This window comes from Spea bombifrons, chromosome 6 (genome assembly GCF_027358695.1).
Source record: "Spea bombifrons isolate aSpeBom1 chromosome 6, aSpeBom1.2.pri, whole genome shotgun sequence".
NCBI lineage: Eukaryota > Metazoa > Chordata > Amphibia > Anura > Pelobatidae > Spea > Spea bombifrons.
The window spans coordinates 17413017-17430000 of NC_071092.1; the positions used below are offsets into that span (position 1 = coordinate 17413017).

Below are 16984 nucleotides of genomic sequence, written 5' to 3' on the forward strand. Positions count from 1 at the left end.
CCACCTCCCTCCCGCCCCGCTTATCTGACCCAAATATGCTTCTATCTCCCTGTGCCAGTTCGAAATAGTTTAGATGCTGAGAACTTGTCATTTACAAGCTCACTATATCCTTTTCTTGAATGGGTACTGTGGGTAACTTAACATCACTACACTTTTAAGCATGCGCCAGTAGATTTATTGATGATATTGAGAGTTTGCAAATAAAATGTAAAAAAAAACAAACCAAAAAAAAATACATATGCAGTTATTTTTTATTTTATTGTAACCAGAACAGTGATACTGAAAGCAAAATTTATCAGAGAACACAATAATCAATATTCATTATTTCATCTAATCATATCCCAGTGAAACCAGAGGAATTCAAACTTTACAAGCAATTAATTTTTACTTCCGAAATATATAAATAGCAACTGGTGTTATGCCCTAACAGTCATTAGATAATAATAATGATGACTTTTCAAATAGAGGCAGGTAAAGCGTGGATCAGAGTATCATTTAATATGGGGATCCGGCTACACATTGCCTCCAAATTTACTGGAAAGTTTGTTGATCAGACTCATCACTTTAGGATTTGCATGATATTTTGACATATTGGCAGGATTCTTAGCCACATCTTGGAATGCAGCCATCACCTCTGGGTCCTGTTGAGAAAAATACACATACATCATTATATAAAACATTTCTTAAAGCACTTAAGACAATGCAGTGGGAAAACTGTCCAATAGAAAAATGTGAGATGCTAGACAGGTTACGACACCAGGGGTTGACATATTGGACTCATGTTGTACCTAACTGCTGATTGTGTTTAAAAAGAACTCTAGTCTGGTCTGACGTTTCACTGTCACCAAGCCATTGGAGAGCATGTACATAAGGGAAAAAATAAAAAAAACAATAATAGCGCAATATGTTGAAACCAAATGTGTAATGTGTAATGTGTGATATGAAATTCACTCACAAACAAACTTTGTGAATCGGACCCATCAGAGAATTCAAATAAAATTTCTGTTTAATGGCTTCTTAAAATCCGCAAAACAGTAAACTACAATGGTGTAGTATCTTTGGATAAAATGTTTTAAGAAATCAGGATGCACTTACAGTTGGTAGTAGCACAACATAAAAGGCTGTGCATCAAAGTTTCAAATCTTTAAAAGTCTAATGATCATCCGGTAAAAAAGCATGGTCTTCAAATCTAGTGTGCTTCTCTACACGTTTCACCAATTTCCTATGGCTTCCTAAGGAGAATTGTCACTTGGTAATTGAAGAAGCCAAGTTTGTTTGAGTGAATTTTATATTACACATTTGGTTTCAATGCACTATTATTGTTTTTTTTTTCCCTTATGTACAAGTGCTCCAATGGTTTGGTGATTTACATTTTTACACCCTGAGGAGGAGTGTTTTACGGTAGCTGCAGTCATTTTGGAAGTACTTTATATTTATATTCGTATTTACATTTACATTCATTATTATTCACTTCTTATCATGAAAATTAGGCCCTTATACACATCTTCTGACTTTTCACTATGTAAATGTAGAGAGGATTATGTGCTTCAAGCTAATTAATACTCTTACTCCTTCCTCTAACTTTAAACCAAGCTATGAAAAATTTCACTGACACACCCAAGGTTAGTTGACTAAATTTACCTGCACTGCCAACAGCACTTCGGGATCTGAAAGTAATTCACTGATACCAGGTACTCCTGCCATCCCAGGCATGCTGCTCCCACCAGGCATGCCACCCTGGAAACCTAAAAACAAAGCAGAAAAAAAAGAATGTGCCCATCCATAATCCACTTTTATTATTTTCTTAGAGGCAGTTCTCTAACCGGTCAGACAAATGACATCTAAACAATAATGTAACAAATGCTGGACCCTCATTGAAGGATTATAATGATTTATTGTTATATTTTGTGGTATTTCACCTTGTATATGTATTCAGAATGACTCACATTATAAAGTGTTAGTTCCCTAATCCCTTTATTCTGTTGTGAATTCACCATTGTTGTATGTGTGATGTTACCCAATGTCGTCTGGGTAATTACTTGTTATTGTGGTATGTGTTAATTATGGTAATCCTTTCCTGGTAAACTGGCTATATATATATACACTCTATGCTCAGTCCCGATAAAGTGGGTTATGTTACATCCTGACTGGTTTACCGGGTCGTGACTGGTGTTATTGTTCTTTGGGAGACCCTTTTTCCCTGGAGGAGCACATTTACTCTGAGAACTGGAGAGGCTACCCATCTTGTTGCTGTTTTTTTCCTCTTGGAAACTTTATAATGTTTTTTTTATAGGATGCACCACCATCCTCCGAGTGGCAAAATCTCTCGCAGCTTGGGTGAAGAAAGCAGATTGCTTTGTACACCAGTTTAAAGTTATGATGGTCCTGGCACGTCAATTGTTGTTAACTGACTATTTTGAGTGACATGCCCGGTCTTTTGTTGCCAAGGTTTAGACATTAATGGCTGTGTGTTGAGTTATTTTGAGGGGACAGCAAATTTATGCTGTTATACAGGCTGTACACTCACTACTACTACATTGTAGTAGAGTGTCATTTCTTCAGTGTTGTCACATGAAAAGATATAATAAAATACTTACAAAAATGTGAGGGGTGTACTCACTTTTGCTGTACATGATCTAAGATGTATACACCAAAAAAAGCAAGGGTTCAAATCAATTCAAGGAGTCCTCCTTCATGTACAGTCAATACATGTTAAGTCTGGGGATACTGCATAGCCTTACACATTTAGAGCGTTAGGCATGATATTTTTAGGTCTTCTATATTCTCAATAAAGCGCGAGTATAGGTTACGAAAAATTCTCTCTATGGCTGTATGATGGTTATAAACCTACTGCAGAATGATCTACAATTAGTATACTGTATTCACTACTATAACAACAAAACTATAAGTTAAATAAATCGATGCATTACAAAAACAAGGTATACACAGAGTGAAAAGCAATCCCTATCAAATCACGCGGAAAGTAGGCACACAGACTCATTAGACAGAAATAAATGCAATACATCATATTCAATATTCATGGCCCTGGGCTTCCGTGTTTCTAAATGGAAACTCCAATACACTTCTCTTTTACATATTATGTCTATCTTCTCCTAGCTTTGGTTTTTAAACCTCTCTATATCTTCAATAGTTCAAATTACAGTTATTACACATCTGAAAGTTGATACAGCAGGTTTTTCGTTCTAATATCAGACAGGTAATCCACCATGCATTCTCTAACACTCCTTCGTCTACAACCCACATACTGCATCTGTGATTAGGTAATTAACATACACAGTACCCTTTCAGCAGTGTTTGTGTTTACCTGTAATTTTCTTCTAATTCACCATGCTCACACAAGTTACTTCATGTTCCAGGACAAGAAGGGCTTTCTTTAGATACCATCATTTTGATCAAATTATCTAATTTACTATTAAAACAAAATAATAAAATGACAGAAATGTAAAAAAACCTACCTTTTCTGACTTTAATTTTAAACATAATTTACTTATTTACAAAAAGCTAATGAACTTTCTAATATACAGTCCTGAGTTTAGAAACCCAATGCCTTTTATGTTTTGTTTTACTTTCTTATAGGGCAATCATTACAAGTAGCTATTTTTAACCTTTCCCAAATCTAGGCATATCAAACCATGTCCTATTTGGGACGTCTTTAAAGCCAGACAATATAATTTATCCTCATCAAACCATATATTTTTGAAAACAAGACACCTCAGGGTATTTTAATGCTGGTATGTTGACTCTTTCCATGCACTAATTCTACCACCAGCCGTAATTTTTTCCCCCAAACACATTAGGTATGTATTTATGACTCTTGATATACATCACTGCCAAAAATCACCCCTATATATGTTCAGCAACATCTCCTGAGTACAGTACATACATGCATAGGTTTGTCAGGTTGTTTGGAGGCTAAAAGGCTGCATTCGAGAGGTACGCATTTTTGGAATTTTGACATCATTTTTAACATATATTCTCATCTGGGACATCATTATACCCTATCAAATCATATTTTTGAAAACTAGACATTCCAAGGTGTTTAAAATGCTCGTACTACATTTACCTGCAAGGTTGATTGCATAGCTCTCAGAAGGGCTCCCTCTGGGAACTCTCTTACAAAATGGCTGCACCAAATAAAAAGTAAGAGGCAGCATGTCACTCACTTTGGCGCTTGTGATCGCTCCTGCAATCATACAGGGCCCCTGACTATTTTTTGTGTTGCTAAATGCCTCGTTATTGAGGTATTTCAGCAAAACCGGCTAAGCTTAGAGGCCATGGTTTAGGGTGAGGAAAGGGTTTAACAACAAAACAAAATAAAAACAATCAATTAAATAAAAATTTCAATAAAAATAGTTTATTTGCACAGTTTGTGATTTATGCAGCATAAACAGGATAGCAACAGGTCATTGGAGGCAAGAACACCCCACCTGCACAGTTACACAGTCTAAGCTTATTTCTCATCTTCTCAACCTCTATACTGAAATAAATGGAAAGAAGAAAGAGAAGAAAATAAAAAGGAATTGGAGAGGATGGAAAAGAAACCACACATATGCAAAGTCTGTCATGTTCATCCAGATAACTACTGCTTTGATTTTTTTGTGACATGATCTGTTTATTCTTGTGATGTATCATGAATTTGTCAGCACTTGATGTTCAGCCCAATCATAGCTCTGAAACTGCTAAGATGCTGTGCATGGAAAAACGTAATGGGACACCTGACCATTACACAAACAGAGACTTTTATTGCATTGCATTCTAAATACACAAGATATTAATATGAAGTTGTTCCCCCTTATGCAATTTGAATAGCTTCCACTCTCCTGGGAAGGCTTTTTAACAAGATGTTGAAGTGTTTCTGTGAGACTTTTTGCCCATTCATCCAGTGGAGCATTTGTGAGGTCAGGCACTGATGTTGGACTGGCTCGCAAGCTCTTGGTCATATGAAATTATTTAGAGAGTATACTTTGATTTGTCTTTGTTCTCATAGTTAGCTTGCTTCTGTAGATTCTCTACTTCTTGCTTATAGGTGAGAGGGCATCTACCAAGTGTCATCAACAGATGGTTTCCCTTCTGTTGAAAGCTGTTCCTCCTTGTCTGTAGGGTCTCCTAAGGTGATCTTCATCGAATCTCAGTGGGTGTGATGTAAATTACCCATCCTTGAGAACAAGATGCTTTGCTCTCTCCCATGCTGGGGGTAGAAGCGTCTACAAAGTTCTCTGTAAATCTCCAAGGATTTATAATGTCGAAATAGAATTAAGTTTAGATAATCCGATTGTAGTCACATGGAGTGCTGGTCTGCAGCTACAGTCAGATGGGCTAATATCCAACGATGTCGCACCATGAATCCTGCTTTCTTTCAGTATCAGATTTTCTATCTCAGGTGGGAAGGGGAATGCCCAGTGGTACCTAGCATTGTTTTCATTCAGGTACATCAAGGTGGGTTTCAGCATTCGCCTCATCTGTAAGGTTGGGGCCGCCAGGTTGTTGAATATTTGAATGTTGTCGCTTTCTGGCTCTAACCCGGTTTCCCTTAAAGCACTTAGCTTGGTGATGATATCTCTTGGGCTCCTGCCTGGACTTGGTTTCGGGCATAGTGCCCTAAATATTTTGTCAATTTTTAGCTCAGATTCAGGGTGATCAGGTAAAAGCTTGAAGACATAAGAGGTAAAACAACTTGTCCAAGTGGTGTACTGTCTCAGGCACTCCTCGAAGCCGTAAGATTGATTGTCGAGACCTGTTGTCTCTATGTTTAGAATGGAGCTTGTGGACTTCAGCTTCTGAGGCCACCAATCCCCTCGCCTTGCGGTCTTGGCGTGATTCAATCTTGTCGATAATGGTGGGTCTGCAGATCCACTTGATGGATCGATCAAGTCGGCAAAGTTATTTTGGTCGTGTACGTTCAACAGTGTGGTGAAAGCTTCAGGCTTTTCTGACACTTTGGATCTCCTCCCTCTTTTCTGAAATATGTCAGCCATATCTTGGGGTTGTGGGCCCTTAGCTGTGCACCTGGACATCTGGCCTGGATATCCAGTTTTGCTGAGGTACAGTCATGTAAAAAAGAAGTACAACCTCTTTGAATACTAAGGTTTTACATATCAGGACATAATAACATCATCTGTTCCTTAGCAGATCCAACAATTATTTAAATTTAACCTCAGATGAACAAAAACACATGACACATTACACTGTGTCGTGATTTAACAAAAATAAAGCCAAAATTAAGGAGTCATGTGTGAAAGTACACTGTATGATTCAATAGCTTATAGAATCACCTTTAGCAGCAATAACTTAATGTAATAGTTTTCTCTATGACTTTATCAGTCTCTCACATAATTGTGGATGAATGTAGGCACACATCTTTACAACGTTGCTTTAGTTTATTGAGCTTTGTGAGCATTGGTTTATGCATAGCTCTCTTGAAGTCCTGCCACAGAGTTTAAATCGGGTTGAGGTTTGGACTTTGACCCGGTCATTACAACACTTTGATTCTTATAGTTTTCAGTCATTCTGCTGTAGATTTGCTGGTGTGCTTGAGATCATTGTCCTGTTGCAATTTTGGCCAAGCTTTAGTTGTCGGACAGATGGCCTCACATTCAAATCTAGTAGTTCATGGTTGACTCAATGACTGCAAGGTTCCCAGGTCCTATTCCTGCACAACAAGCCCAAATCATCATCCCTCTACCACCGTGCTTGACAGTTGTAATAGGGTGTTTGGATTTTTGCCAAACATGGCGCTGTGCATTGTGGCCAAACATATCCGAAAGACATTGTTGCATTAGTGTTGTGGTTTGTTCACATGCAACTTTGCAAATCTAAGCTGTTCTGCCATGTTTCTTTTTCTTTCAATACACATTCAGTTTTTTTCTAATTGTACTGTCAAGAACGTTAAGATTTAACATGCTGACGCCTGTAGAGTCTGAGATGTAACTCTTGTGGGGGGGTTTTTCTCCGAGCATTGCACAACCTGACCTTGGGGTGAATTTGCTGGGCGGTTCACTCCTGGGAAGATTGGCAACTGTCTTGAATTATTTCCACTTTTTAATACTCTCTCACTGTAGAATGATGGACTTTAAATTGTTTGGAAATTGTCTTATAACCCTTCCCAGATTGATGGGCAGCAACATTTGCTTTGATTGTGTTAACACACATTTGAATGCTCCAGGCCAGCAAATTGCTAAAACTTTGGCTTTTATAGAGATACTTGCTGATGATCAATTAATCAAACAACTTCCTGCATCATGTATTTTTTCACACATGGCTTCTCCATTTTAGCTCTATTGTTTGTCGAGTAAATATGTCATCCGAGGTTGTATTTACCCAATTTTTAGAAATGCTAAGGAAGAGAAGATTGTTATTACGTCCTGATATGTATAACCATAGAATTTAAAGAGGGTGTATCTTTTTCACATGACTAAGTTTCTGTGATCCATCTATTTTTGAGAGGCACAGGGCACAAGCAAAGCCTTAGTCGCTTTCGGCCATCTTAGTTTGGCGCCAAACCACTCCCTGAACAGTAAGGTACATCGCTTGCCGTGATTGGCTGGTTGTTGTATACTGGGTAGAGGGTTAGTCTTATACGGCGAGTATAGCCCAAACTCTATTTTAACTGGAAAAGTTGGGGGTCGTCTTATATGCCCAGTCATCTAATACGCCAGAAAATAAGGTAAATAGTAAAATGTGGGAGCTACAGGATACTTAAAATTTTAAAATAATGTAATAAAAAACATACAATTTACACTTTCATCTCTTTATCGCAATGGCATTTCTCTATTCACCTTCTTATTTTACTGACATAATAATAAAGCTACAAGAACCCAAACACAGTGTTTCTCAAACTAGGTTTTAATACAAAGTTATTAGTGAGTATTAATTCATATGTTAAATATTTTTCATATTAAAAACTATGAGAAAAAAGCCTTGTTTATATTTTTTTATTTACCAAAGTGCCCCCAGTTATGCACATCTGACCCCCAGCTTGCCACTGTGCCCCCAGATATGCCTTATACTCCTTATATGCCAGTGATATGCAACTGAGCCCCCCGATATACCTTTTACCCCAGATATGTCTTATGCCCCCCTGATATGCCTAATATGGATATGCCTTATATCCCCTATATGCCACTGTGCCCCCTGATATGCCTTATAACTTCCAATATGCCACTCACCCCCATTTATGCCTTATACCTCCCTATATGCCACTGTGCACGCTGATATGCCACTCCGCCCGCCATAAATGCCCTGCACCACCCTGAAATTCATTATACTCCCTGATTCACCACTCTGCCTCCCCCAGATATGCCACTCTGAAAATTCATTATACCCCCCCATACACCACTCTACCTCCACCTATACACCACTCTAACTCCCCCAGATATGCCACTCTGCCTCGCTGAAATTCATTACACCCCCATATACCACTCTGCTACCCTGAAATTCATTATATCCCCCATACACCACTATAACTCACCCATACACCACTCTGCCTCCTCCCCCTCCCATACACCACTATTACTCACCCATACACCACTCTGCCTCCTCCCCCCTCCCATACACCACTCTGCCTCCTCCCCCCCATAGACCACTCTGCCTCCTCCCTCCTCCCATACACCACTCTGCCTCCTCCCCCCTCCCATACACCACTCTGCTTCCTCCCCCCTCCCATACACCACTCTGCCTCCTCCAATACACCAATCTGCCTCCTCCCCCTCCCATACACCACTCTGCCTCCTCCCTCCTCCCATACACCACTCTGCCTCCTCCCCCCTCCCATACACCACTCTGCCTCCTCCCCCTCCCATACACCACTCTGCCTCCTCCCCCTCCCATACACAACTCTGCCCCCTCCCCCTCCGTGGCAGAGTGGTGTATGAACTCTGAGTTCTGCTTGGCTTTTGCAGTTGCATTTAGCTTGGACACACAAGCGAATCCTGAGCTGGGGCAAATCTCCTAAGTGACATCTCTAAGTGAGGAGTTACAAGCAAAGAAGGAGTTAAAAGACAAGAAGGAGGGTAAAGTATAAATCCTTGTGATTCCATATAATATATTTATATATATATTGCGCCTTACTGTCTGTTTTTGCCAGTTATTTGAGCTACCCACATTGCCAAGATGTCCTCCATGTTTGACAATGCGGTCAGGTGTACATCTTGCTCAATGTATGCAATCCTTGATCAGCGCTTCGAGGGTGCATATTGCTGTGCGAGATGTGTGCGGGTTGCTCATTTGGAAGCACAAATCCTGAGTCTAGAGGAGCAACTGGCAACACTGAGATCTACTGACAACTTGGAGAGGAGTCTGCTGCTCACTGAGCAAGCTCTCTCGGGGGTAGAGGTGGGGGAGGATAGCGGGATGGAGGTACAGGACAGTCAGGCAGCTAGCTGGGTTACACTTAGAAGGCGGGGTAGGGGGAAAAGCACCAGGGAGGCTAGTCCTGATCTAGCACACCCCAACAAGTTTGCCCGGTTGGCAGATGAGGGGGATGTTAGTTCAGAGTTAGCAGTACTGCAGCAAGTCACTGCCTCTGACCACCAGAGGGGTGTCTGCTCCAGTAAGGAGGGAAGGAGGAGCGCAGGGCAGGCCAGACAGGTGCTGGTAGTGGGGGACTCAATTATTAGGGGGACAGACAGGGCGATCTGTCACAAAGACTGGGATCGCCGAACAGTGTGTTGTCTGCCTGGCGCTCGAGTTCGGCACATCGCGGATCGGGTTGACAGATTACTGGGAGGGGCTGGAGAAGACCCAGCAGTCATGGTGCACAGTGGCACCAATGACAAAGTGAGAGGTAGGCGGAGTGTCCTTAAAAATGATTTCAGGGACTTAGGTAGCAAGCTTAAGGCAAGGACCTCCAAGGTAGTATTTTCTGAAATATTACCTGTACCACGTGCCACACCAGAGAGGCAGTGGGAGATTAGGGAGCTAAACAAGTGGCTCAGAAGCTGGTGTAGGAAGGAGGGGTTTGGGTTCATGGAGAACTGGGCCGACTTCTCTGTCGGATACAGGCTTTACGGTAGGGACGGGCTGCACCTCAATGGGGAGGGTGCAGCTGTGCTCGGGGAGAAGATGGCCAGAAGGGTGGAGGAGTGTTTAAACTAGGGAAAGGGGGGGAGGGAAACTACAATATAGAAGGGGAAGATAGTGTAGATAGAGAGCTGGGGCTTATAAATATACCTGGGGGTGGAGCGGAGGGAGGGGTTAGAATAGTTAATAGGGATAGGCTTCATAGGGAAAAAAAACATACACCTCTAAATTGTATGCTTACTAATGCCAGAAGTCTGACCAATAAAACTGACGAACTGGAGTTAATAATGTCTGAAGAAAATAATGACATAGTGGGTATAACAGAGACATGGTTGGATGATAGCTATGACTGGGCGGTTAACATACAGGGTAATAGTCTATTCAGGAAGGATCGAAAAAAACGAAAAGGGGGAGGAGTTTGCCTTTATGTAAAGTCCAGCCTAAAGGCCACACTGCGGGAGAATATATGTGAGGGAAATGATAATGTGGAGTCATTATGGGTAGAAATATATGGAAAGAAAAAGAATAAAATACTGATCGGGGTAAAAATATGTAAAAATCAGATAAAATCCCTTTGCTTCCTTTTACCTCTAAGCCGCTTGAACGGATTGTGTACAATCGTCTTACTAACATCCTCTCCTCTAATTCCCTCCTTTACCCTCTGCAGTCTGGTTTCAAACCCCTTCACTCTACTAAAACAGCTCTAACAAAAGTCTCCAATGACTTACTCTCTGCCAAAGCAAAAGGTCACTTCTCCATTCTAATACTATTGGATCTCTCTGCTGCTTTTGATACTATTGATCACCACCTTCTTCTTGACTCACTTGCTTCTATAGGCATTTGAGATACAGCTCTCTCCTGGATCTCCTCATATCTGTCTAACCATTCCTTCTCTGTCAGCTTCTCTGGTAAGACATCATCAACCCCTTCTACTTTCGGTTGGTGTCCCACAAGGTTCAGTGCTTGGCCCTCTTTTGTTCTCTCTTTATACTTAATCTCTAGGCAAACTAATCAACTCATTTGGCCTCCGTCTTCTCCTGATCTCTCTCCATCTCTCATGTCCCGTATTACCAATTGCTTGTCTGCTATTTCTTCATGGATGTCACAACACTATCTGAAACTCAATCTTTCTAAAACTGAACTCATTATCTTCCCTCCTTCCATCTTCACTCCACTACCTGAATTCTCTATCACTATTAACAACACGACTATCTCTCCTACTAACCAGGCCCAATGCCTTGGGGTCATCCTTGACTCTAACCTTTCCTTTATCGCTCACATTCAGTCCCTCGCCAGATCCTGCCGCTTGCACCTAAAAAACATCTCTCGCATCCGCCCATTCCTCATCCAAGAATCCATAAAAACTCAGTCACTTATTTCCCATCTTGACTACTGCACCACTCTTCTGGTTGGCATTCCACTGTCTTGACTCTCTCCTCTACAGTCTGCCCTAAATGCTGCTGCTAGGCTTATCTTCCTTGCATCCCGCTCCTCTTCTGCTTCCCCACTCTGTGAAACCCTCCACTGGCTCCCAATTACCTTTAGAATTAAATTTAAAATCCTAGTGCTAACATATAACACTGCTCCTCCATACATTTCTGCCCTCATAAGCAAATTATCCTTACGTTCTTCCCATGGGCTAAGGCTCCTCACTTATCACCTCTTCCTTTTTTCGTCTACAAGATTTCACTCGGGCTGCCCCATATCTATGGAATCTACTTCCATCGAACCTTCAGCATTCACCCTCTCTCCCAACATTCAAGAAACATCTCAAAACTCACTTCTTCAGAGAAGCATACCATCTTAGCTGCTAGAACTTCCTTGTCATTGATACAACCACCACACTACCTCTCACCCTTTCTCTGTGCCTTATGTTTGTCACCCCATTCCCTCTCTCCACCTAATGTATCAGTTTGTCTTAGTCTGTCAATTCTCGTCTTGTCACACCCCTTGAATATATATATTGTATTAAGAGCTCTGTAGATTGTTGGCGCTATATAAATAAAAGATAATAATAATAATCTATTCATCTATTCTGGCAACCCAAAGACTGCAATTTCTGTCTTCTACGAGGGACAGTGTTGAATGGCTTAATAAATTCTATATTTTAATTACCCAGTCAAAAAAAATTGTTAGTTTGACAGAATCTCCCTGTAATAAACCTGTGCTGTTCCTGATCTTGCAAACCATTTACTTTCAGATATTTAACAATCCTATCCTTTAGCATGGTTTCCATTAATTTGCCAACTACTGATGTAAGGCTTACTGGTCTATAGTTGGCCAAGTCTTCCTTACTATCTTTTTTGTGCAGTATTACTACAGTTGCCAACTTGCAGTCCTCTGGGACTACTTCTGTCATTAATAATTAGTTAAATAGGTCTGCAAGAAGTTTTGGCAGGATACGTCAAATCAATCGTGGATCGTTTTCTAATTTTGTTTAATGCCATGACGTTCCAGGCACAGCATTAGTCGTTAACTGACCATTTTCACAGTGTGATTAGTAAAAATAAATGAAAAAATAGAATAAAAATAATAATAATTAGAAAAAAATAGTTAAAAAAAACAGTAAAATGTAAAAATAATTTCTCACTGATGTCACTATCCGTTCCATAAAATGTAAAAAAAAAAAAAAAAAAAAAAAAAATTAAATATATATATATATATATATAAAAATATTTTTGTGAGTAAGTCCTAAAATTAGCACATTACCTTCAAACAATTCTTGCATGGAAAGAGTTAAAATACTGGCATATTAAATGCCCATGGGCTGTCTTCTTTTAAAAATTGTATGATTTGATGGGGTAAATTGAATTGGCCGGGTTCAACAATATCCCAATTAACACAGGGGGCGGGGGGAGGATGGCCACACATCTAATTTCCAATTTGAAAAATGCACATTTCCCCAATGTGGCCTTTTAATTCCCCCAAAAAAATGACAAACCCATGCATGTGTACTCAGGAGATGTTGCTGAACACATATTGGGGTGTCGTGTGACAGCGACATATACCAGGAGATGTTAATTCATACATAAAGTAGGTGTGTGGGGAAAAATATACACACAAAAAACTACTGCTGCAAACTTTGAAAAAATGCTGGTGGTAAAATGTGTGCATGCAAAGAGTTAAAATACCAGCATTTAAAATACCCTGGGGTGTCTAGTTTTCAAAAATATATGGTTTTATTGGGCACACTGAAATGGTCTGGCTCAAAGATGCACCAAATAGGGCATGGGCTGTGGATCACCAAATGCCAAAGTTTAACATTGAAAAATGTGCATGCCCCAAATGTGGCCCCTTTTCCCCCCCAAACAGCCAGGCAAAACCATTCATGTGGGGTATCGCTGTACTCAGGAGATGTTGCTGAACACTTATTGGGGTGTTTCATGATCCAGAACCCAGAACCTGTTTATTCATACCTGAAGTAAAATGTGTGTGGGAAAAAAATGCAAAAAAATGACTACCACAAAGTTTGACAAAGACTGGTGGTAGAATTAGTGCATGGAAAGAGCTAAAATACCAGCATTTGAAATACCCTGTGGTGTCTAGAATTCCCGGCAAGGGAGATTTTAAAGCACATCGTGCAGACTTGCCGGCAGCGGAGGCTGTTTACGCGCATCGCTGCTGCCGGTAACCTCTGCACGATGCGCTTAGACAACCTCCCGTGCCGGCCCTCCCCCCGTGGGAAGTTCTGGCAGGGGAGGCTGTCTGAGCGCATCAGGTCCCCTGCAGGATCTGTATCCTAAACCTGCTGCCTGCCCGGCGCCCGGAACTGCATGTCCCGTGCATCGGGCGCTAGACCCCGAATATAGGCCGCACCCCCACTTTAAAGTGGGGGGAAAAAAGTGTGGCCTATATTCGAGCCAATACGGTAATTTATGGAAAAAAGAAAAAGCCTGAATATACGACCCTATAGGAAAAAAGTTTTACCAGTAAATGTTAATTCATGTAAACTATGTGAACAATTTTTTTCTTTTAACAAAAGCTATCATTGAGAAAAATATTTTGTTTTTATTTCCTTTTTTTTTCCCCAACCTGCCCCCCAGTTATGCACATCTGCCCCCTGGCTTGCCACTCTGCCCCAGAAATGCCTTATACCCCCTATATGCCACTGTGCCCCATGATATGCCTTTTAACCCTCTAAATGCCACTGTGCCCCATAATATGCCTTTTGACCCCCTATGTGCCACTCTGCCTCCAGAATTGCCTTATACCTCTATATGCCACTCTGGCATTTAGGGGGTTAAAAGGCATATTATGGGGCAGATTGGCATATAGGGAGGTATAAGGCATTTCTGCAGGCAGAGTGGCATTAAGGGGGTTAAAAGGCATTTCACAGAGCACTCTGCCTCCAGAAATGCCTTATGCCCCCCATTTAACACTCACTCCCCCTCCCTCCTCCAAACTTACCGGAGCTTCTGAGCTCTACTCGATTCGCGTAGACAACTTCCGCTGCAGCCGGGAGGAGGTGTGGTTAGCAGTGGGGGGTTGTTTGCGTCCATCGTGCAGACCTTCCCCGGCTGTCAGAGATCACGTGGAACTCTGATCTCTGACAGCCGGGAAAGGTCTGCACGATGCCCGGACTAAGCACCGGGGACTCAGAAGTACCGGCAAGTGTGTGTGTGGGGGGGGGGGGGCAGGAGGATCCAGGTCCCCTGCATCGATGCGGGGGATCTGGATCTTAGTCTCATAGTCAGACCTAGTTGAGGTCTGATTATAAGACGACCCCGATTATAAGACAAGGGGTATTTTTCAGAGCATTTGCTCTGGAAAAAACCTCATCTTATAATCAAGCAAATACGGTAGTTGATTTAGCCACTCTTAAGGTTTCTGCAATCTCTTAAATGGGTTTGTTGTTCATGTTAATGGTATCATACCTTACTTTGAATGACAGCTCTTTGACCTAATTCACAGCTTCCAAATGCAAATTTCACATTTGGAATCAACTACTCCAAACCTTTTAAGTGCTAAACCATTTATGAAATAATGAGGGAACAGCCCACACCTTGTTATGAAACAACTTCTCAGTCAATTGTCCGATTATATTTGGTCACTTGAAAATGATGTAACAAGTGCTGTGTTTCCTAAACCATTCACATGATTTGGATGTAAATACCTTCAAATTAAAGATGAAAGGCTGCAGTTCATTTCAAATCCATAGTGGCAGTGTACAGAGGCAAATTTATGAAAACTATGTCACTGTTCAAATATTTATAGACCTTTGGCTGAGGGTTACGGTAGTTGTGGTCCATGAATGCTCATTTATCGGTTTTGTGTTAAACAGTTATTTATTTTTAAATGATTGCCCATTTGTTTTTTGAGTTACTACATTTTTGGGGGGGGCTTTAGAGTGTGGAGGGGGCAGTGATGTAGTAATTCACAATTCCTATTGTTATAGGTTCAAAGGCAGGAAGGATAATTTCTCCACTACTATAGCAATATTCCTCCAAAGTTTCCAGATGCCAAGCACAAAACAAGTAGCATTCAGCTCTGAACGGTCTCTTTAGCAATAGCCCAATGTAGTGGACGAAACTAGATGCATTAGGTGATAAGCAGATGAACATTTACGTATATGTATACTTTATGTATAATTATTTAAATCCAACTCACAGGTTAGTGAATCTGCACACCTTATTTTGCTTTTTTTTTCTAATCCACAAATACTGGATGGTCCTTGAGGTGACTATATGAGAGTTTTGTGTGATTTTGTTTCTGCAAGTAATATAGCGAGTTTCCTTTTGTGAATATGCAAGTTGGACTTTTTGCTGCTGTAGATTATTTTTTTGCCAATGTGTATGCACGCTCTATTCAGTAAATAGACTATTTACCGTATTTGCTTGATTATAAGACAACCCCCCAAAATCTGATTAATTTAGGGAAAAAAAGCCTGAATATAAGATGAACCTATAGGAAAAAAGTTTTACTAGTAAATATTAATTCATGTAAACTATTTTTTCATATTTAATAAAAGCTATGATTGAGAATTTTTGTGTTTTTTTTAGTTTTTATTTCCTTATACCCCTATATGCCACTCTGGGGGTTAAAAGGCATATCATGTGACAGAGTGGCACATAGGGGGTTAAAAGTAATTTCTGGAGGCAGAATAGCATATAGGGGTTAAAAGGCATTTCTGGGGGCAGAGTGGCATACAGGGGGTTAAAAGGCCTCCAGAAAAGCCTTAAGCTTCCCCATATAACCCCCCCTCCCGACTTACCAGTGCTTCTGACTCCCTGGTGTCTGGTGGGGGCAGTGGGTGGAGGCCAGAAGGTCACGTGATGCTGGTGCCCCGTCATAGAAGCCCGGCAGAAGGTATGCAAGTAGACAACCTCTGCTGGCGCTCGGTGGAAGTGCCGGCAGCAGCTGAGGTTACCAGACAGGAGGATCCAGGTCCCCTGTAGCACTGCAGGGGATCTGGATCTTAGTCTCAAGTCAGACCTCTATTTGAGGTCTGATTAGAAGACGACCTTGATTATAAGATGAGAATTTGCTCTGAAAAAAACCTTGTCTTATAATCAAGCAAATACGGTATATTGTACCCAGTTACTCTTATGATCCTTCAGCACACTGCAACAACATAAAGGTGCCAGATCTTAGATAATCTTCACCAAATTTAAAAAAATATTCCTGTTAGGCTTAGGACATTTCAATAGCTTGTTGGGAATGTACTCAATTACAACCCTCTAGCTCCCATATAATGTACATTGGTAAGAGAAGTGAAGAGTGCCAGGTAATCATTTCTAGATTTTATAAAATTCAAAATATACTGACAGTACCTGGAAAACCTTCAAACGGTGCTCCTGTCTGTCTTTTGGTGTCTTTTTCCTATAAAAAGAAGTTAAATATTTACTTTGATTAAAAAAACTGACATTTAATGTAAAATTAGAAATACACGCGGTGGTACTTCCTAGGAGAAAAACAGAACAGAACAGGGACAAGTGTCTGCAACCAG

General features: G+C 40.8%; 1 protein-coding gene across 2 annotated transcripts in view; it reads right to left on the reverse strand.

Annotated features, from left to right (window-relative positions):
* Positions 1 to 239: 239 nt before the first annotated feature.
* The window catches only part of ST13 (ST13 Hsp70 interacting protein), a 138704-nt gene continuing 121959 nt past the window's right edge, over positions 240 to 16984 (reverse strand). Inside the window, exons 10-12 of one of the 2 annotated variants that reach the window (XM_053468639.1) lie at positions 16809 to 16857; positions 1642 to 1745; positions 240 to 641 (exon numbers count right to left, since the gene is read on the reverse strand). In XM_053468639.1, the coding sequence (XP_053324614.1) occupies positions 513 to 641; positions 1642 to 1745; positions 16809 to 16857 (282 nt within the window). In that variant the 3' untranslated portion in view covers positions 240 to 512. The remainder of the gene's footprint in view (positions 642 to 1641; positions 1746 to 16808; positions 16858 to 16984) is intronic. The other variant, XM_053468640.1, reaches the window with a different exon arrangement.